Below are 21,761 nucleotides of genomic sequence, written 5' to 3' on the forward strand. Positions count from 1 at the left end.
GAAGATGTTGAGAAGCTTTTAAGATTAATGACAAAATGAATGTGAATGATGGTTTTGAGCAAGTTTGGAAAATACTTTCAGCGTGCAATCACTAATTTTTTTAGAACGCTATGTAATAATGTCTGGACCGGTACTTCTCCTGTAAGACTGTGTGCAATGAGTATATGGAAATGCTCCCCATGATAAAGAGAAAACTGTCTGATCCAGCGAGGTTTCTTAAGGATGCAAGGGAAGGCTTCAGGCAGGACAGTTCAGTAGTTACTGTTCTTTTATTTGGCATCTTTGCACGATTTTCCTGAGATGAGAACCTCAAGTGCTGTGGCTTTGATGGCAAAAATTAATTTCCTAGCTTGCAGAAAGGAGTCATTGGTGCCAAAAACCCCAAGTGACCTGTTACACCTTTGCAGCTGATGCAGGCTGCCATTTTCCATGAGAGCAAAATGGTGTTGGCGTGTGAAACTGCACAATTCAATCCTTTCATATGGTGACCTCATACAAAAGAGTAAGCTGTCATTATAGGAAGAAAAATTGCTGCGGAAGAATGAATCCTGTGTTTAATAGAATGTGCTCTTTTAAAGAAATGTTCTCTGCTGACTATTTTAAAACGCGTCTCTTTTCCTATATCCCCTGCCTGTTCCTCCTTGGCACCCAGGACCAGCTACTCTGGCTCTGTGCACAATCTCACCATTGTTGGTGTAAGAGCACTCTCCTAAGGAGAAAATGCCATCTGAAAGGGCAGCCTTGTGCTCTTCTGCCTGATCAACTTTTCATTTGCGTTCAAATATCTGATCAAAACTTCTTCCCTCCTGTCCTTTTGCCTTTTAGTTGCATTCTTCACTGTCACTAATGAATGAATAATTTATATAATGAATTACTGAAGTATTCTGAGATTCTGAATTTCAGAATTATGATGCCTAATTGTAATGGCTGTCTGGTAATTTTTACAACCTTTAGCCTTCTGCCTCCCTCTGTCCCCTTTCACATATGTGAGACCTTCAGTGAGGATTGGTCACTGCTCAACAGGAGATGAAAAATCCACCTATCAAACATTATCAAAAGCAGTCCAATCCATTCTAATGTCTGCTGGACCACCTAAGCACCAAGCACCGGGAATAAAGGTAGAGAATGAAAAGTGCTACTGACGGCAGACGTAGTGCCTGCCTTGCAGCCAGCAATGCTTAAGGAAGCTCAGAAGTAGCACTTGTGGAAAACTTTCAGCTAAGAGAAGCAGTTACAATCAGACTTCTAAACAAAGACTAGCACTGCACAGTTCTGAGCAGCATAAAAGCAGCAGCTTTTATGTTCGGGGTTGGAAGGGGAAAAATAAAAATTCTACCAGAAATGTAAAACAACTCATTCCAGCATTTGTTTTTGTGATAAGGTAAATGACTTCTGACACCTTAGTAGCCAGCCAGAAACATCTTCACATAAACAGTTACCAACTTTGTTTGAAAGTCCTTTAAATTAGAGAAGGGCATTTGCAGACATCATTGGTCTGAAAGAATTGCTACATAAAAGACTTAGCAGGGCATTTAAGGTCATGTAGCAACACACGTACATGGAAAGTGATATCATCAAATTCAGAAGTACACCTGCGATCAACACGTGGTTTAGAAATAACACCTACCATAAAGAACATGGTCATGAAAGTATAAAGGTCTCTCATTTCCCTAGCCGTATTTCAAATGTTTTTGAACTTCTTTTTCGCAGTTGTCTTCTATAAAGTATTTCCACTTTTTTTGGAGGCGATAGAGGCAGCAAGGCCTAGTGTTCCACACTTCAGCCACAGAAATCAAAATATTTTAGAAGACAAAAATGTAATGGTAAAAGCATGAAAGGTGTTAGGAATCTGAGAAATGCACATAATCACAGCTGCTGTTTCCAACTTATATCTAAATTTTAGTTGACACTGTTCTAGTCAAAAGGAATATAAAGCCCTCAGCTGACCACGTACACGAGGCGAAATTTTACACAAATTGCACTGAACTCTTAGGAGAGTAGGACAAGTTTACCACTATACAAAAAACAAAACTGGAAGATTGAGGGAATGGTCAGGTGCAGAGGACAGATCATCAGTCACCTTTTTGATAGGCAATACAGTATAAATCATGCTTAAAAAATCAAAAATAGTATTTCAAGACAGTTATTTCCAGAAACTCTGTATAAAATAGCTATTAATTGCAGCGTGACAATTTGATGCTCATTAGTGATAAAGGCAAATGAACACTATATTTTTTCTATCAGATAACTCCAGAGCTGAAACTTTAACAACTGCATTACATTTCAAACTCAATGCAACCAGTAAATAAGTTGCTGCATAATAATACTTATTCTCTGTGTGTGTGTATGTTCAAGTGCATGTTACACATAAACACTTAATAAACTATACAGCTAATTCAATTTGCTTTTTCCTCAGTGCCTGTCAGGCATACGAAATACCAGCAGTTTTCTTAACTTACACATTCCTATGTTTGTTCTGTCTCCAGGGTCTTTCAGACCACCAGGACAGTTTTCCTTCTTTAGTCCAAGCCATTTGCTGTGTTGAAGGTAGGCGTTTGGTAAAAGAGTACAGTTTTCTGTGCTTCAAAAGAATTGGAATTTTTTGGCTTTGTGATGTCAAACTTATATCTGGACTTCCAAAATTCATAACCACTAATTTGACAAGGAGTTGCAAGAAAAATAAAAATTAGGATGTGTCCTGGTGTTTCTTTTCCCTGCAACCCCTGTGTCTGAGCTAGCACGTTTCCCTGTGACTGCGTGCGGCTGGAGCAGTGCCTTGCTTTCCATGAAGGAATGGGATACTAAAGGTGGTTGTTCTCCTCCAGGAGAGCTGGCCACAATACACAACTGCAACACAAATACTCCCCAGAAAGATGAACTTTGGTATCAGTTCCTATTATTTAGGTATTTCTTCAACTCATAATTCAGACACATCCTTAACAGTTAACATGTGAGTTGTCCCAGATCGGTTTAATGGCACCACTGAAGTTCTTCTGGCTGGTCTGCTGTGATAACCTCTTAATGACAGGATTTTGAACTTCTCACACAAAAGTTTCCTAAAGAAATTCTTATTCAGTGCAGACCACAAGCAGAACAGATTCTAAGCACACTACGGATCCCTTTGTGTAGATCCTGATTCCAATAAACAAACACAGAACCTGTCTAAGTGCTCTGCTGAATCATCCCGTAAACACAACATACCTATTCATTACATACTGTAGGATGGTAAATAGATAGATAAAGATAAAATAGTTTGCTAATGTTGGATGCTTCAGTCTAAAAACCTTCACAAAGCATTAGATAAGTGCACATTTGCACTTATTATTATACATATTGCGCTTATAAGTCTCATTATTTGCTGCCTTAGAAATATCCAGTACCAGAAGTTTGAAAGCATATTTTAATGTGGACTGTTTAAAAAAAAAAATGTATTTTGGCTTGTTTCCAAAGACAGTTTACATATTATGGAGTGAGGAATATATCAAAGCCCTGAATAATAAAAAAAGAAGGGGGGAAATTCTCATTTTATCAGTTATCCTTTTTCAGAGGAGAAGCTCCGAGAGGTGCCTAGTGCTCTACTGTTTTATATACTTACTTTCACCCTTCCAGCTCGTGAGCCTGAAGCTTATGAAAGCTGCTGTCCTAGCGGGATGGGTTAGATCAACAACAATCTGTCTTCTTTTTCCCTAAATGGTTAGCAACGAAAATCAAACCATCTTCTTCCATCAAATGTGATAGCTACCTAAGGGCTCTCAATCTATGGCTAACAGGAGGAAGCACAGATTGTACAATGAATAAATTGCCCTAATCATTTAACTGCCTTTCTCAGAGATTAATCAATTCTTTTACTGAAAAACTAATTTGTGAATAAGGATGAGAAGAGACTGTGGGGAGACTGTGCAGTTAAAATTTCCAGCAATACCTGCAACAGAGTTCTCTTTCCCAGTGCAGAACTGTTCTTCATTTTAACATTCATGTAAATATTTTTTTATTATTATTTCTGAGATGCTTGGGATGATGTATGCTACCAGTGCAGTTCTGCCACAGCCAGCAAACCACACACTTACTCACTCGGGAATTTCCTCAGCATGCAAAAGCCTAGAAGGGAAAGCTGCTATCGCTGGGGAGACCCACGGAGCGGCGTGTGCCGAGGGCGAGGATAATGAAGCACCAGCCAGCCAACATCGCTGCACAGCTCTGACAAATAAGCAATAGCACATCCTGATCTCAGTTTACCTTTACATGCCAGGCTAAAAGATGCCAGCACAGGCACAGATTTATGTGCACACCACATGTCCCTGATTAGCAGTATCTCTGAGAGGGCCAGGGGAGGCAGCTGGGGCTGGTAACAGCTTCACTCATTCAATTTTAATTGACTCCTGTGTGTTTGTCAGATCCCTCAGAGATGCCTGCCTTCTGTTTTAACTTGTGCCAAAAGCTGAACTGGTCCCATTAACCACAGGGAACAGGCAAGCAAGAAGCACCGATCAGCTACAGGTACAGAACAAAGACTATATTGCTCTTTGAATTACATTTTAGATACAATCTGCACTGAATTTCAAGATCATAGACCAACAATCACAGTTCAACCTGCAAATCCAGCGAACTTAAACTCTATTCACACAATTATACATTAAAGCAGGCTTCAATATAGAATCCTCTTGCTTAATTTTCTGTTTGCATTTAGGGTCTAAACTTCTCTCTTTGAAAATCCTAAGGAAATGCCCATATGCTCCAGTGCAATCAAGACTATACCACCAGGTGTTTTCTGAACAACTACTGATACACTGTTTAAATGGTTTACAATCAGTCAAAGTATTCAAAACCCAACCAAAAAAAAAAAAGTGACAATAATATTTTTTCTGCATTTTTTACTTTCTCTAATTGTAACGAATGACGCAAGTGAAAGCTTGAGTAAAATGGGTCCAGACATATACACCATTTCTTTTGTAACTCTTTTTAAAGTACATACAAACAAGTGGTGGTGACAAGTGTCAGACAGCATCACCATTGAAAAAAGGATTTTCAATCTTACCTCTGCTTTTATTTTATTGTCTCCGAAACAGAGGTGTTGTAAGTAGGCTGCAGCATTGGACTGTACTGAGGGAAATTGATGCTGTAACATCTGTATAACTTCTGGAAGCTCTGGATCTCGCCATCCAAACTCTCTGTGTGAAAAGAAATAAAAAAGATTGATCAAAAATTCTGCTATTAGCGGATAAACGTGGCAACAGTTTTTCATTTTAAATTGTACTTCTCTGCAAAAGAAAAAAAAAAGGGTAATATAAAGCATAATTAAATAACTTAATGGAATTAGCTCTCTAACTGCTAAAGTTTCCTAAATAAAAATGACTATATGAAATCTTAATATAAGAAAAGAAAGAAGATACATGCTCGTATTATTATATATTCTCTATTAAAATTAAAATATGGAAGGGAGAATCAGAACCACACACGGCTTGGTATGAAATACTAGTTTGTGAAAAAGTCCTTTTTACTTTCTGCAATCTTTATTTGATATAAATTACCATCTTATATAGAAAGCAATTACCTATTTTGTCTTTTGGTTTATTTTTTTCAGATATGGTCCGTACTCAATGTGAAACTATCATACAGTTCAGGCCCTGCTTGAGCAGTGGGTTGGACCAGACGACCTCCAGAGTCTCTTCCAACCTCAGCCCTTCTGTGATTCAGTAATTTTACAATTATACAATACACACTTACACATTGGATTACTTTTAGATCTTCATTCATAGTACTCAATCTAAAGCAGCTAGGCAAATACAAAGGTCTTTGCACTTTTCTTTAATCCAACAAGGCATAAAACACCATTAGCATCAAATGAAACAACTGAATCCAAGTGTGTTGAACAAATCTCAGCAGGTATTCTGTGGTTTCCAGAACTGAACTTAAACTGTCACTTCAGGTACATTTTCCCCCCTCCACGTTTAATGGCAAAATCATTCATGAAAATGGCTTTGGACTTTGCGTCCCAAGAGCCAGGCATGCACACAGCCACTCTGCAGGAGACAGCTAATTCTCACATGGCTTTTCCCTAAGAGCTAATTTTTTGTGCCATAAAAATATTTTCACCATCTTCCATCTAATGCTATATGTACAACGTAATAAAGGGAAAACAGGGGAAAGAGGTGACTTGTGAAAAATGCTGTATGTTCTCTGTAGCAGTTACCACGATCAGCTGGGAGCTCATTGCCAAAAAAAACCCCAACAAGAGCTGTTGCAGAGTCCAGCTATAACATCTGAAAAAACATTCCTGATCATTAGTTTCCTTCCCAAATTATGGGGATTCTGCTGCACTGAGGCCAAGCGTATGTAGGTCTGTGAGAAACTGGATGTGAGACCCGACAGACCCCTCCCGGACCAATGGGGCTGGGACCTGACAATGTCACTGGGAAAATTCACCTGTGTTTGAGTAATGCTTACAGTAGCTCTGCAGTCTGTCTCAGCTAAAATCAGGCATCACACTTAAAGCACACAGTTCTCCAAGACATTGAATTGAAACGAGACTCATTTTACAATAATAATGAATTACTACACAACAGAGGCAGTGTCTGTTCTCTTCTCATACAGGATGTTTGCCAGATTAAGAGCTGTCATTAAAGTTGTATCTTTATGAAGATTCAGAACATAAATGGGAGATATAAAAAAAATACACTCAGAATTTCATCGGCTATTTCTCTTCTGACAAAACAGATGTTAACTCATGAATACTGAATTTCACATTAAATGTTTAATACAAGGAAACCATGAAGATGAATTAATAAATCACATATGGACTTCTTCAATGAATCTTGAGATGATATAGACTGTTGGGAAGACCTTTTGCATATGTTCAGAAAGATCTTAACATTGAATTCATATTTGGAAAATTCAGGCAATGTTGTAAAAGATGTCAGGGAAGGCTAGAAACTTTAGCAGCTGAAGATGGCAAACACATTTTCTGTGTGTACAGGCTTACTATGACTGTGTTAACAAGTGAAAAGGAAGTGATTCTTTGGTTAAGCACTTATGTCTGTTTAAGAATGGTAGTACAAACCAGTAAACAAATCATAAATTGGCAGAGGAGACAGAAATAATGTTATTTGATGTGTTAGCTTCCTCATGCTTCTTTTCTTACCCTTGACCATATTAATACACATTCACAGGTTCTTCAAACACATTAGACCTACCTCCTATATACATGGCTCTCAGCCAACCAAAGACTTCTTCCCGAAATTATTTTTAAATAAAATAAAATAAAAAAAATAAAAAGCCCCAACCCACTAGCCTTACTGAGGACAAATTAATTATCCTAGCTCCACTTTTAATTTATTTTCATTTTCAATTCCAGATGCCGAGTGCAAGTGTTGGTATCTTGGAGAGGATAAAAAATACCAGAAGAAAACAGTTTTTATGACAAGACAACAAGGGGGAACATCTGAAATGAGTTGTTTTACACCAAGTAACTATATTTCAAAGTGCTGGAACTTCTATCACCAAATTGTCTCCCAAAGGAATTTTTCACCTTCAAAATATGTGTGTTACTTGAACAGAAAACAAATAAACAAAAAGCCCCTTATGTACAGTAGTACACCATGGAGCCTGACAACCAGCTCAGGTTCTTCTTCTTCTTGTTCTGGAATCCAGGCCAGAAGAGGCAATGAGGGGGGAAAAGGAAAAGGTTCCTTCATGAAAGGTACAGTTAATTGTTCTGATGAACCTGCAGTTTTGACATGGCATTTACATATGAAAACAAGGCTGTGCCTACTTTTCCCCTCTAATCTCCCAGAAGAAAAATTAGCGAACAAGTGATGTATGAATACTTGTTAAAAATGGTTCTGTGCACATTGGACGTAAGCAAATAATTAATTCAGAAAAGAAACCCTTAGCACTGAAAACTGAGTTTGTCATGTAACCAGTTTTAGGAGAGATAATGAACAAAGCAGGGAAAAAAGTTTAAAAATTTAGCCCCAGTATGCACTGTCATTTCAAGCAGATGGTCTCCAAGATGATTATATTTTTAGTAGTTTCTAAATGAAATACGGTAGCTATATAAAACAAACAAAAACTTCTGTCAACAGTTAAGGCTGCTTGAATAATTGTGATAATTTTAGCAGCCTTCAGGGCAAGAAGGAATAGTATCCAGGGGTTTAAATTTTTCATTTGTTTTATACAATTCTCTTACAGGTGGAAAAAAAAAGTAAGCTACAGAAAGAGAAGATTTCTTTTTTTTTTAAGAACAGCAAGCTTACAGCTCCATTAACAATATTTACTTGATTTTTTTTTTTTTTTTTCCCTAAATTATGAGAAGTTAGGAAGGCTATTTAATGAAGTCAACTGGCAGAAGTTTTGAGAAGAGAGGAGGACTGGAATTCCTTGAAGATACTGGTACAAAACTATCTGGAACATTTTGCATAGATGTGGAGGAACTTTCAGGCCATGGCTCCAAGCACACCTACATGACAAAAAATGCATACTAAAATAGCCAAACAAAAAGTAAAAGAAAAAAACTGCTAGGGAAGGAAGGTATGTTGTAGAAGTCAAGAGCTGAAATAAACTGGGTTGCACTTTGAAAAGGTAATTGATATTAGATAGCAAAATATCTTTTACTGGCCACCAACTTAAAAAGCAGCAGGGTCAGTACTTGATGAAGATAAGGGTCAGATTAAAGACAGGGAGAAGGATAATGAAAATCAAATCTACCTCAATTTCTGTGAAACATCTGATATTGTGCCATATTGAAATTAGTTAAGTGGCAACACAGGAGGATCCAATCCCTAGTAAAATTATTAAGTACAATTAAGCAAAATCTGAACTGTAGCAACTATCCTAAACAAACACTAGCTAAGCCTGTGTCCTTTATTAAAACCCCCATGCTTACAAAATCTGAGTGAGGCAATCCACACAGATGGTGAAACAAGCCAGAAGGCTGCAGTAAATCTGAGGAGGTGCGTGGCATGCAGTTTGGAGAATGCCATCAAACACTACCTGTGTAGTTGGTCCAAAAATGAAGAGGAAGCTAGCATCTGTACATTCCAGATCTTCCGCTAGTACCTCCATTTCCCTTGGAATACCAACACTAAACTATTCAGGTGGTGCAGGCATTTCCACAAGAGAATTGCAGCTGTGCAAGAACTTCACAGCTTTGGCTGGAAAGCAGCATTTGCCGCGCACTCCAAATATTTCAGCAGGTTGTAAAAGTGTTTAGGAAGTATGCTCATCTGAGGAGACTGACCAAGGCATGCCAAGGTGTTCCACCCTCTTTCTTTGATAGAAACTGGGCTCTAGGAATGTAGGATTGATCTAATTTTGAATCCCACAGAAGGTTTTAGCTTGAAATGGTGACTAAGGCAAATGTTCTACGGGTTACAGCAGGCTACTGTTCCAGGGGTGGAAAAGGACCCGAACGGGAAGGCCGAGTTATATGTAAACTGGCAATATGTACGCCCAGACTATCACAATAGACTTTTTTTATCTGTGAACAACTGAGAGAATCAACAAGGAGCTTGACATGAGACATAACAACCCTGAAACTGAGCAACAGAAGCAGTAGCACCAAGAAATCCAGGCTGACTTTGGTACAGCATTGAAACCAAGTCCTGCTCCTGCCATCACATCATATACACGTCAGAAAGTAAAGGAGATGGAGACTTAAGAGAGATTGTTAGTAACACAGCTGAGTGCACTGGCTACATGGGATCACTTAAAGGTGCTACTGAGCACGTACTGCATCTGAATATTTGCTTGAATTATGCCAGAATTTTCTTTTTCTGCTACTGCTATTGCTGATGACACACAGAAAAGCAAAACCAAAATTCCTGTTACAACTATAACTGCACTGATTTTAAAAAGGCTACAAAATAATTTTTAAAAGCATAGGTCTCCAGTCGGTAACTAAAGACACCGATTACTTCTACACAACATTGGAGAAGCAGGTGTGATGGGTCTGTCTACTCTCCATCCATTGGTCACAGTGAATCTCACGAGAGCTTGGGTTCTTATATCAGATTTACATTATTAAAGCAGATCACATCTGATCAAGCAGTTGGCACAGGCAAGCACTGACACCCAGAGCTATTCCCGTCTCAGCAGCATTCCCCGAAGGCAGCGCTGTGAAGACGCCTGCAATAAAAAACCATATGCTTGACAAAGACTGAACTACCACCAAGCATTTATCAAAGAAAGACAATGCACATTTTTTAGATATATTTATTAAAAAACTGCGTGTTTAAACAAGATTGGTCCATATGTGCCTGCCTGCATTAATCCATGTGTGTATATTTGAGACACTCTTAGACTGGTAAAGGAGAGGTTTTCATACGTGAAGTGGTGCTCAAAGGCAAAGGCAATACAATCTCAGTTAAGGATAATCTTTCGTAGATTTCTAACCCATATACGTTCTGGTGTTGCTAATGTCGCCTACAAGATTTTTGCTGAACTTATGCCCACAGTGATATACCCTTCTGTTTGCTGTTTCCCCCCTCCTCCCAAAAATTCAATAAATAAAGCCTGAAAATCTCTTTTGCCTCATTTCTGAAGGGAGAGCTCTGAGAATGGTTTTCTGGTATTACTAGGAAAAAACAAACTACATGTAGCTCAGGATCAAACAGAAGACGAACTAATCAAGAGCCAAGAGAAGATCAAAGAAAGAACTACCTCCCGTGTTTAAAGGGAGAAATTCACTCCTATTAAAAATATTTGGAAGGGAATATATCAATACTACAGGAATCTCTCTCCCAGGACTTTGTCTCAGTAAATTTAAAAAGTGCAAAGACAAGATGTTAAGCTGGTAGAAAAAAATCAAAAATACCTAAACATAATCCAGGGACAAGGACTGTGATATAAAGAGGAAGAAGCCATCTACCAGCTCATTCCCTCATTTTCTTTCTGTGATTCTATGACAGTTGGTCAAACAAAAGTGAACACACACTTATTACACTTAATTTATTGGGAGTTAAATTTGAATATTTCCTTAAGTATTTTCCCTTTTTCAAACATGCTTCACCATATGCAAGCACATACATATACACAGATTGCCAGCCTGGTCTGAATGATCTGCCACGGTTTAAGAGGAGGCAGAACTACTATACTTGCTTTGAAAATGTAACACATGAATGTTGGGTACCTTTAGCAGACAGTTTCAGAAAATAAAATATAGAGATCAATCTCTGTTCCACCCAGCTTGGAAAACCTGCAAAACCCTTCACCGCACTGTCTTCTTTAGTCAAACTTGGCCAAAGAAGTGTACAAGAACAAGCAAGATCACCTTCATCTTCAGCCTCACACTGATACGAACTACATACAACCACAAGATGTAGTTACAGCAGGTTTGGGCCTAATACAAACCCTTAGGGCAGCAATGAACCGTGAGAGTGCTCCCTGTACTTCTGTTTTGTCCTTTCAAGAAAAATATACCCAACCCAGACTACTGGAAAAGATAGGAACAAAATAATCTGACATGTTTTAGGCTAAAATTGGAAATACCGGAAGGACAGAGAAAAGGCATCGTAGATTCACTTTCTATTAATAAAAATGTAAGTTCTAATGAAACAAAGAAATCCATCTACATTATTGTTTATTCCAACCTGAAAACCACAGCCTGTGAGGGGTGCTCCGCATGACTGATGCAAATGCATCCAGCGTCACACAACCAGAGTAAATCTACTCATCAAATCTACAACTCCTGAATCTCCCAAATCTTCACCATTTGCTTCTTCCTCTAATGGATTTCTTAACACTTTCTTAACACCTTTTTCTTTTTGTTGTTAGAGCAGCATGCTTGCCAAGTGGCTTTGTAACATGAAAAATGATCACAATAATATCTTCATTGCTAGGTTGCTTAATCTTTTTTAATTATAAAAAAGTGCACCACTGTAAATTTGGTTTGCAGGCAAAAAATTGTATGAATGATACAAATGGAATCAGAAAAAGAAGGAAGCTTTCCACTACAAAGTCTAATGACACTTGAGATAGAGGAAAAGTTGATTTCAGAGCTTGTCAGCACTTGGGCAGGCAAACATTGGAAAGACATGCTTGGCCCAACAGTTACTGACTTTCATTTGAGTAACACACTGGATCTGCTTACCCAGGTATACTGAGACCTGTTACTCTACACAATGTTAGGGTACTATCTGCCATACCTGGACCCACTTTACCAGTGGGTCCAGATTAATAATTTCACTGATGCAAATGGGCAACACTTTTCATTTTGGCAATATACCATTTAAATATTTAAGTGTATAATACATGAGCAGCCAACAACATTTCACTGCACTTCAATATATACTTTATTTTTAGTTAAGCATGTAGCTTACGTCTTCCCTAGATTTTCAAATTCAGCACAGCTGAATGTAAACCAGCTGTACAAACATTTGGCAATCCTGCTAAAAAGCTGGATGCTGCTCTTGGGTTATGACATTTTCCTTGGTTAACGCTTCCATGTGGCCTAAACTGGAACCACCATGCAGTAGTGCTTACATAGATTCATCACAACTGCAGTTTTTACGATGTATTTGTGTCTGCTAATGAGGTGCAGAGGAGAATGTGCTGTGGCAGGTGTGCAGGATTCCTGCCCAGCTCTGCCAAGCAGCAATGGGGATGCTCAGCTTTTCCCAGGTCTTAAACAGAACCATAAACCTGAGGTCTCAGGGCTAATCCAACACTTCAAAAAAATCACTTCTCCGATACAGCAAAGGGCTAAAACTGATGTGTACAGTGGCAAATATACCCTCTTGCAGTTCTGCTTTTGTATCCTTTATATGTTCTCCAATAAGGCATCACTTTTATGTTTTCACATTACTATCAGTGACTTAGATTTTAAAATAAGAAAACCCTAAGAAGTGAGCTTGTGAAAAGGCACAATGAGAACTACTTCAACATAACAAAAATGGTCTGGAGCTGAAGTGTCTGTAAATTTCTTGAACATTTTCACCTTAAGAGGAAAAGACTGTAAAGATGATTCTATGATACAGCTGAGTAAAGAGTACCTAATGACACTGACCCACGTGGTACTATTTACAGCTCTAGGTTACTGCCTCCACTGCAACACCATTACATTCAGAGGTAAAAGTATTGTCTGCTCAAGGTTACCCTGATAACATTTACAAATGTCTTTTTTAACTGAAATATCTTTATGAGCCTTTATGAAATAATCTTTCACGCTATCAGTACTGATCTATAAATACCTAATTCCCTCACTCTCAGTGAGGGAGCTTTTAAGAAGAAGGTTGTGTGTGTCCTGAGGTAGCTGTACCTTGGTGTAGCTGGTATAATGTTATCTCTCCTCTAGACTGTGGTGTATGGAGCAGACAAAAATTAGGGACTTCAGTGCTTTAGGATATGTTTAATTTTGGCATTGGTACCATTTCATTTGTTTAGTGTTTTGTTTGTTTTGGGGTTGTTTTGTTAGAATGTGGCATTTGTCTTTGGGTGCTGTTGAACTGAAATAGTCTTGAAAATCTTGTTTTATCTCTTCCTCTGCAGGCATTTGCATATACAGGGACTGCTTCTGCAAAGGCGAGTAAGAGGAAAATTAGGTAAGCTGTCAAGATGTCTTTAAGCTGCCTAATTTATTTTTTTTCTCCCTGTGATACCATTTTTCTGAACCCCTGCTACAGAAGGGTCTTACAGTAGCTTAATACATTGCAGCTGTGAAAATATGCTAAGGTAACCCTTCCCTGAGAAATCATCCTATGCTTCCTTCTGTGTGTGCAGGAGTTCACACTTCACAGGGGAGATTTCAGAAGATTGTGAAATGTTGCTCAGCAGCAGAATAGCTGTTACAGATGTGGAGATGCTTTCTTCATAGATCAGAGGTGGAAACGTAGACAGGAGATTAAAACAGTAGACAGACCTAAGGGATTCCAGCCTTGACTCTGTCATTGACTTACTTTGTCACACACAGTTATTTACTTTAATGCCTTTCTCTGAGGTTTGATAGATTCTCTGTCTCTGGAGACCTGTAAATCAAAATTGTCTCCTCTTCTAGAACTACCGTGTTCCCATTCAGTGGCTCCTAAACCTTTCTGTATTTCAACAACAGAGGAAAAAAAACTTTTGAGATCCTGCTCCTACCTGGCCATGTAGAAACATACACTTTCCAAAGAATAAATCTTACTCCACAAACCTCTGATTTTCCTAAGGAAATGGGAAGAGCACTTTAAAGAGGAAGATATTTATTTCCTTTCCACATTCAAATTAAGACACCTACCTATTGCAGCTATATATATAAAAAACCCAAACACAAAAACCAACAAAAAACCCCCCAAACTAAAAAAGCAGCAAGAACAATATAGCATTAGCCAAACAGCACCAATGTTAATTCAAACCATGCTCATCTGCAGGAGAGGAAGCTGGCACACTCAATACTCTCTGAAAGTCTCAGACTATCCACATTATTTTTTGAAATAACCACCACAAGAGTTCCCAAAAGGTTTTTGAGACACTCCACCACTCTCCAGCCTAAGCTTTTAATGTCATGTTATTAAGTACAATGACTTTTATGATAACCAATGTGACAACACATGGCTCATCTCTCCCTGTTGCTCTCTGCCTGACCAAGTTTCTGGCCCCAGCAGATCTCCTGAACCACGGGGTGGTAAGAGGAGAACTGTTTCTACCCTTCTCCAGCAGGGATGATGGAAAATAAAGCTTGTTCAGGTTTGGGGGAAATAAAAAAGCAATCAGATTGGATGTTTTCCTCCTACCCGCAAATAAAAAGCATGGGCAGATGGCCATCTGGGTAACTTGCCATGAGAAAGGAGGGAGCACTACAACCAGAAACCGGGTATCTTCTGTGCACACAAAGAGCAGGCAACAGGAAATGCCAGCAGTGCATTCAGTTCAGCACAAGCAGAAATACTTTTTACAGCTGGGGTGAGGGTGAGGAAAGGGTGACCATATCAAGTATTAGAAAGTATTACTCCTAAACATCTTGTGCTATCTCATTCCTTCGCAATTACTCCATTGAGTGCATTATTGGCTTACTTTGTCACTGCACGGCAGCAACTCTCACTTTATCTCCACACATACATGCACAGGCATCGTTCTTATCTGTCTAACATTTTGCAGTACTCCCTGGCTTTCTGAGCACAGTAAACTCTTCAAAGTAGACAATCTTTTGATGCTTAAATAATGAATACCAAATAAAATTTAAAGGTGACTCCAAACACTATACAAGTTGATAAGGCCCAGAATTTGCCCTGAAACACTCAAAACACCAAGTCTGGAAAACCAAAGGGAAAACCCACAGAAATGTCTAATACTGAATTAAAAAAAAATAATCAAACAGCAAACTGTTCTTTTGTTACAGCTAGACTCCTATCTTTTAGACTAGCAGAAGAACTAATTCTGTTCATTAAACTTGCAAGCTGTACAATTCTATAAATGCACTTGAATTTGATCTTCTTGACAAAGCGAAATACAGACTAATGGCTTTTCTTTGCTGCCTTTATTTCAGTTTTCATTAAGAATGAAAAAAACTGGTCTCCTGCATGCTAGCTTGAAGTATCTCAATGTACAACCACCAAAACAATGTAACGATGCAAGATATACTTGACATGACATTCAGGAGACAGAAAGTTAATGGGATCAATAACAAAAGAGTCAAATTATTAAAAATTGCTCAAATGGAAAGGTGTTGGATGGAAGGAAAAATATCCACCAGTAATGAGTAGTGACACTCAAATACTATTGCTACTTCCCATCACATGCCTTTCATCTACTTCAAAGCATGGTAGAAATTCTAGGGAACTCTCCTAATGCAGTAGATAGATATCATCACCTTCATGTCAGGCATGGATAAAGAGAGACAGAGCTTACATGCCTCTCTCACAGGGGAAAAATAGAAAAATAGGCAAAAGTTAGAAGAGCCACGATTAAATCCTCAGCCCTAGTTTTCAACTCTGAACCGAATGCATTGATTCACTGTTAGCTGGCTGCAAAAGGTTTCCCAGATCTTAGAAATGCAGAGGATCTGGACAGTATTTTAGGGGAGCGCAGGATAAGAAGAGACCTTCTGGGCCATCAAAGCCAATTTCTGATTGCCAGTCTCCTACTATTTGGCACGTATGCTGCAGCATACGTTGCTCAAGCTACAGATGGCCTCATGTAGGGAAATTTTAATCAATCTCAGATTTTGTTGACCCTAACAACAGTTTCAGTTTATAAATAAAAAAAAAAATAAATTGTCCACATATATCTATTCAGAAGGCGTGCTGCTTTGTTGTTGCTGTTTCTTGTTAGAAATCATGTTTCAATCATGTCCTCTGCTATTCAAAGCACCAACAAACCTAATAAATATTCCCCTTTTCAGAGTACTAAATCAGGAAACAAGGCTGTCCTTCTGCACTTGCAGGGAGGAATAAAAGGAGAAAGGATGGTTTCTGGCCAGGTCTCTGGTATGGTAACATTTCTGTTCTCTGTTCTTCTGTTCTCAGAAGAATTACAAGCTCATCAGTGGACCGGTAAGACTAACAGAAAGTACCACCAGTGTTATCACAACCCTCAACCGCTGTCAGCACCAAAGTCAGACCAAGAACAGAAGAACAGCATGTCTTACCTAACAAAAAAAAAAAAGCAAAAGCCAAATCGGAGAAAAAAAATTTACGTGGACAATAGTCAGAATTTATGGCAGAAATAGGCTGCAGATTTTAAATAAACATAAAATAGACATCTCATACGTATATTCAATAGTTTTATCTCAATAAAATGCAACTCACAGAAAAGCATCCTTTGAACAGGAAAAACCAGCTCCTCTCTTAGTTGCCATCCTATCAGGTTACAACTGAGACACGAATTTTCTATCCTTTACAAAAAGAATGAGGCTGCAGACTGTTCTGCACGGCACTTCTGCAGAAATGCTTCCAGCTGAACTGTGAAACACTGTATATATATAATAAATCCACTACAGAAAATAATCACACTATTGATTCAGGGCAATTGCCCTTATTAACGAATGAGAGAAATACCGCCAAGGATCTGTCATTTAGAAATCAGAATCAATATCTTAAAGAGGTCTTTGAAACTAGAATATATTAAGGGAAAATATGTGCCTCAGCCTATCAAAAATCTTTCCTCTGCCTGTGGAAGTACAGCTACCTAAGCTACCTACAGAAGGATGAGTTAGTTGTATGGTACTTATCAGTTGTGTGGTACTTATTTCCATGCAACACGTTCTGGGTGGGATTTTTTATCAGATATACTGAATTCTGATGCCCATTACCTTCACTGATTCCAGAATTAGCTGGTGTGTGATATCCGGAAAAATATTCTGACAACTGCAAGAAGTACAGACTGTGAATTCTGCCTTTCTCTTTTTCACCTCAGAGTTAAATCCTTTTCAGATTTTGGGTAACATTCCCCTTCCTTCCCTGCCATTTCCTTATTTAACCTAAAAGAACAATGCCACTCCCTACGACATTGAAACTCTCCCCTATGTGTCGAGCTGACAGCACTGGCTTCAGCTATAAAAGCATCCAGTATTTACGACCTGTAGCTCTAACGTGATTGAGTGCCCCAGGCTTCAGTGCCTGTGCTCTGATCATGGTTACATGTAACTCAGGAACTGATATCAGGGATGTTTGTAAAATAATTTCTGATACGTTCAAAATTCAAAGTAGTTTAAACTGTGGTTAAAGACTTAAGCATTGATTTTGTAGTATGTGCAATTCATGTAGCATGTGTACCCTATATGAATCCAGTCGCTTTTGACTAGACTTAAGAAATTAGATTTTGCTCTAAAATGCTCCCAAAAAGAAATAGCAGGTTCAGTTGCTAGACTGATTAAAGTTGTAATGACAGGTGGTTCCAGTCATCTCTATCAACCCTTATTCACAGACCTTGAATCCAATCTGGTAACCATTTATTTCCTTCCCTCTCCTCCTCTGTGACACGCTCGGATCAAGGCTGGACAGCATAACCTGCTTTATGGAAGACACGAGCATGCTTGGGCAGAACAGACACAAGAGCTCTCTGTCTAGGCTGGCAATCAACAGCCTGTCACACATGATACTGAAACAAATTTTGATTATTTTCTTTCCTTTCCTTTTTTCACAGATACTGATGTCTGCAAGCAGAATTAATACGTTTCTGATACATCCGTACTGTCACATTTTTGGTCATCTTAGGACAAAATCTATATGATTTTGAAATTCATATTTCAAATTACTGTTGCAAATTCAAGTGAAGTTCGAACACATTGGATTCACAGATTTTTCAGCTGTGTTGGGGAAGGGAGGCTGGGAGTGGGTGAACTCTGAGATTTTTTTTTGGTCCATGTCAATACCTGCTGTTCCTAAGTTCTCTTCTAATGGTAAATATGAATTCACATAGGAACTTGTTTTCTTGATAACCTGATAAAAATGAATCTGATATCCAGTTTCATTAAAACTCAGTGTGGAAAAGCTGTGGACTTATTAGTGGAAAAATGCCTGTTTCAAAATTATTTTGTCTGTTTCATAACAAAATCTTCCTCTTCTATGTTCTTTTCATTTAAGCATGAGGAAAGGTGATCATACTGCAAGCTTTGTCATCTACATTGCAGATGAAGTTCAGAGCACTCCACACTTGAGTTTGACATTGCACTTCTTAGCTACTACTTTCATTTATACTGGAGTCTCTTTCATTCCAATGTCCAGGGACAAAATATTATGCTTACTGGTTGCTTATAAAGAACTTCTATAAATGAAGTCACATGCACAAATCATATGGCTATATTAGGTTTTCCCAGAAGCTGATACTAATATACATTATGGAGAATGTTTTACAGCCTTCTTTTCACACTCATAAATGTCTCAGAAGTACAGCAAACATGAGTATTTTTGGAACATACAAAATTATGAGTGTGTTGGCAAACTTCTGAAGGCTTTGTTTCAGATGGGGATCCAGATTGAACTTGGGAAGTAAAGTAATTCAGCTTGCTTTGGTTTTTAGTACTGTACCACAACTATGCCCCGGCAACATTGTAAGCATTATTTAGTATATACGTGTCCACCGTGTAAGCGCTTAGGTCTTTCCTCCCTTAAAAACATACTGAACACAAATTTCAGCTTGCTGATGAACATGAAAAATAAAGTTAGATATGCACAGCAAACAGAAGCCTCTACCTTCATTTGCTACAAAATGAGATCTAAAATATATGATGTTGTAATCACTTTAGCATGAATTACAGATATGTAACTTTCAAACTGGCAATCGTACGTTTTACTTGCACAGTATCTATTTTAAGTAGAAATAAAGTTAAGTATGTTAATTAGTTACTTGTACCCATTGTCATTTCAGAATAGGAAAACTGTGAAAAATTCTGGCAAAACAATAAAGACAGATGCAGACATGTCCCATTGGCTTTGCAATATATTCATTTCTCAAGCTTTTGTATAATGGATAACATCTTTTTTTTTAACTTCTACGAGTAAATAGCAAAACTAATTAGCTGCACACTATTAAGTTAATGCACATTTATCTACAACAATTCAATTCTGACTGTGAAATAATCTTTCTAGCCCATAATTACACTTCAGCTTAATTAGCATAATTTCCGCAGCACATTCTTTAATAAAGAAGCTGACATAAGGGTTGGTCTTAAACACCAAGGATATTCTAGACAAGCATAAAAAGGGATAGAGGCAGAACTGCATTAAACACCTATTCCATTGTCAAGATACTACACATAAAACAGAATACGAATTCAATACTATCTGAACTATCACAAGCACCTGAGGATGCTTTTGCAGAAGATAAGCAAAAGATTTAAAACACCTGAGATGTCCCTCAGTCACCTGACTAGAAGTGGTCCCATGTCCTTTGCAGGTCCTTCATCCCATCACTGTGTCTCACCCCCCTCACCAAGGGCAGCCAGCAGATTACTCATTATCCCATTCAGTGCATTAGTTTCCCTCAAATGGAAAATGCATATGGTCTTGCATCTCTTACACTAATATAAGTGCAGCCAGTCAATTGCCACTAAAGAGTCATTGTAGGTGAAAAGACTGATCGGTCTCCAGGCTCATTCAGTCTTTGGTTTGCTGGTGAGGACTCAGCAATGAGAATCCCAGTTAGCAGCAACTGGGCCTCTTATGGACACTTTATTCCCTAGCACTTGGGCTGACAACACCAAACTAGTTTTCCATGGGCCAATGTGGACAATGGCACCAGAGTACTGCTGTGCTTGATGTGAAGAAGGAGTTTTGGAGAAAAGACTCTGCCTCCCCTCAGCAATCCTCTGACTGAGCTTGTTCTTCTGCTGTCTAAGCCCGCGATGCACTGGGTGTCAGCATATATCAGATTTACACATCTGGGCTAGGAAATGTAACCTCTGCTGTTACACAAACAGACACAAGCCTCTCCTGACAGTGAAAAACTAAAATGAAAAAAAAAGCCTGCTTGTGTCTTCATCTAACCATTTCTAAATAGTAGTACTTTAAAATGAACTGTTATCTGAAGTGCTCTTGGGTTCTGTGAAGGACTTTGACTAAATATATGCTGTTGGCGATGATGTCCTTGCACTCTTCCACAGTTACAAATGGTATACAGATAATTTCACCTGAGAAGGATTACTTTTTATTGTGTGGGATGATGAAAGACACTGAGCAAGATTTTCAAAATCACCAAGGTGATTTAAAGCCGAAGTCCTATTTTCATGTAACCTCATAAAGGATTTGAACTTAATCAGGTTTCCAAAATGCCTAAGACTTTCCTGAAAATGGAGACTTCAACTTTTAAATCACACAGGCACTTTTAATAACTTTACTTGCTCTAATTAGCTTTTTATTTTGAGGTTAGTGCTATTAAGCAAGACCAGGACCATAATGATCTCTGCATACTAATCAGTCACTGACTCCTGCTGCTGAAATGTAATATGTAAGGAGATGTCTTAAAAATTCAACACAAATTCAGAGCAACAGAAACTAATACATCAGTTCTTGGAGAAAAACAAATTGGCAATACCTATTTCAACTTATTGCTTTCATAGGAATACGTACAACCAGGCAAACTCTGCTTGATTAGAATTTAAGATGCATCATAAATGAGGTTATAAAATAACTTTTATTTTTATTCAGACTTATAAGTGATGCATCAACTACTGTCTCCAGACTGTAAAAACACAGCCAGTTCAAGAGGTTTCAAAAGCACAGGGAAAACTGAAGAAGATGCCCCAGGAAGCTTCTCTGCTGCTCATTCTGCCTTTCCCCAGGGAGTGATGCAATCTGATTTTGAGGATGCCCTCCTTTGCCAGAAGGGGAGGCGAGGCCACGGCAGACTAGTTCTGCACCTGCAAAACTTGCCTGGCCTTTCAGCCCAGGGCTGCTCAGGAGGATGCTCCTGAGACAGGCATCTTGTTGCCTTTTCTGGACCAGCACCTGCCAGGTCTGCTTATGGCCACAGCTTTGCAGGTGTCAGCAGTTTGCAATACAAAGTCAACACCAGCTGAGCCTTTTGTTAAAAGCCACCCTTTAAACTGGAGTTAACATGTCAGAAATTAAAAGTCAGCCTGTCAGAAGCCAAGTAATAACTTTCTAGAAGGTTAACTTTTCTTGTTATAGTTAAGACCAGAATACACAAGCAATAAAATTACTCATCGTTTCCAACAGACTTTAATTATCTTTTCTAAAACAATTTCATCTTAGCTATCTGTTTAAAATCAGGTTATCTAAAAAAATACTAGGGTAGCTAATGATTTTGGCTGCCAAATTAGAGGCCTGGCTGCAAATGAGTCTCCTTCTTCAAACGTGCACCCAAAATTAGTGCATCTAAAATTACTAGCC

At 38.5% G+C, this 21,761-nt stretch overlaps 1 protein-coding gene across 1 annotated transcript in view; it reads right to left on the reverse strand.

The window, feature by feature from the left end:
* The window catches only part of CTNND2 (catenin delta 2), a 672,616-nt gene that overhangs the window by 163,312 nt on the left and 487,543 nt on the right, over positions 1 to 21,761 (reverse strand). The window contains exon 10 of the mRNA XM_014940766.1: positions 5,036 to 5,168. Within this exon, the coding sequence (XP_014796252.1) occupies positions 5,036 to 5,168 (133 nt within the window). The remainder of the gene's footprint in view (positions 1 to 5,035; positions 5,169 to 21,761) is intronic.

The sequence above is a fragment of the Calidris pugnax genome, unplaced genomic scaffold, assembly GCF_001431845.1.
Source record: "Calidris pugnax isolate Ruff unplaced genomic scaffold, ASM143184v1 scaffold8, whole genome shotgun sequence".
Classification (NCBI taxonomy): domain Eukaryota; kingdom Metazoa; phylum Chordata; class Aves; order Charadriiformes; family Scolopacidae; genus Calidris; species Calidris pugnax.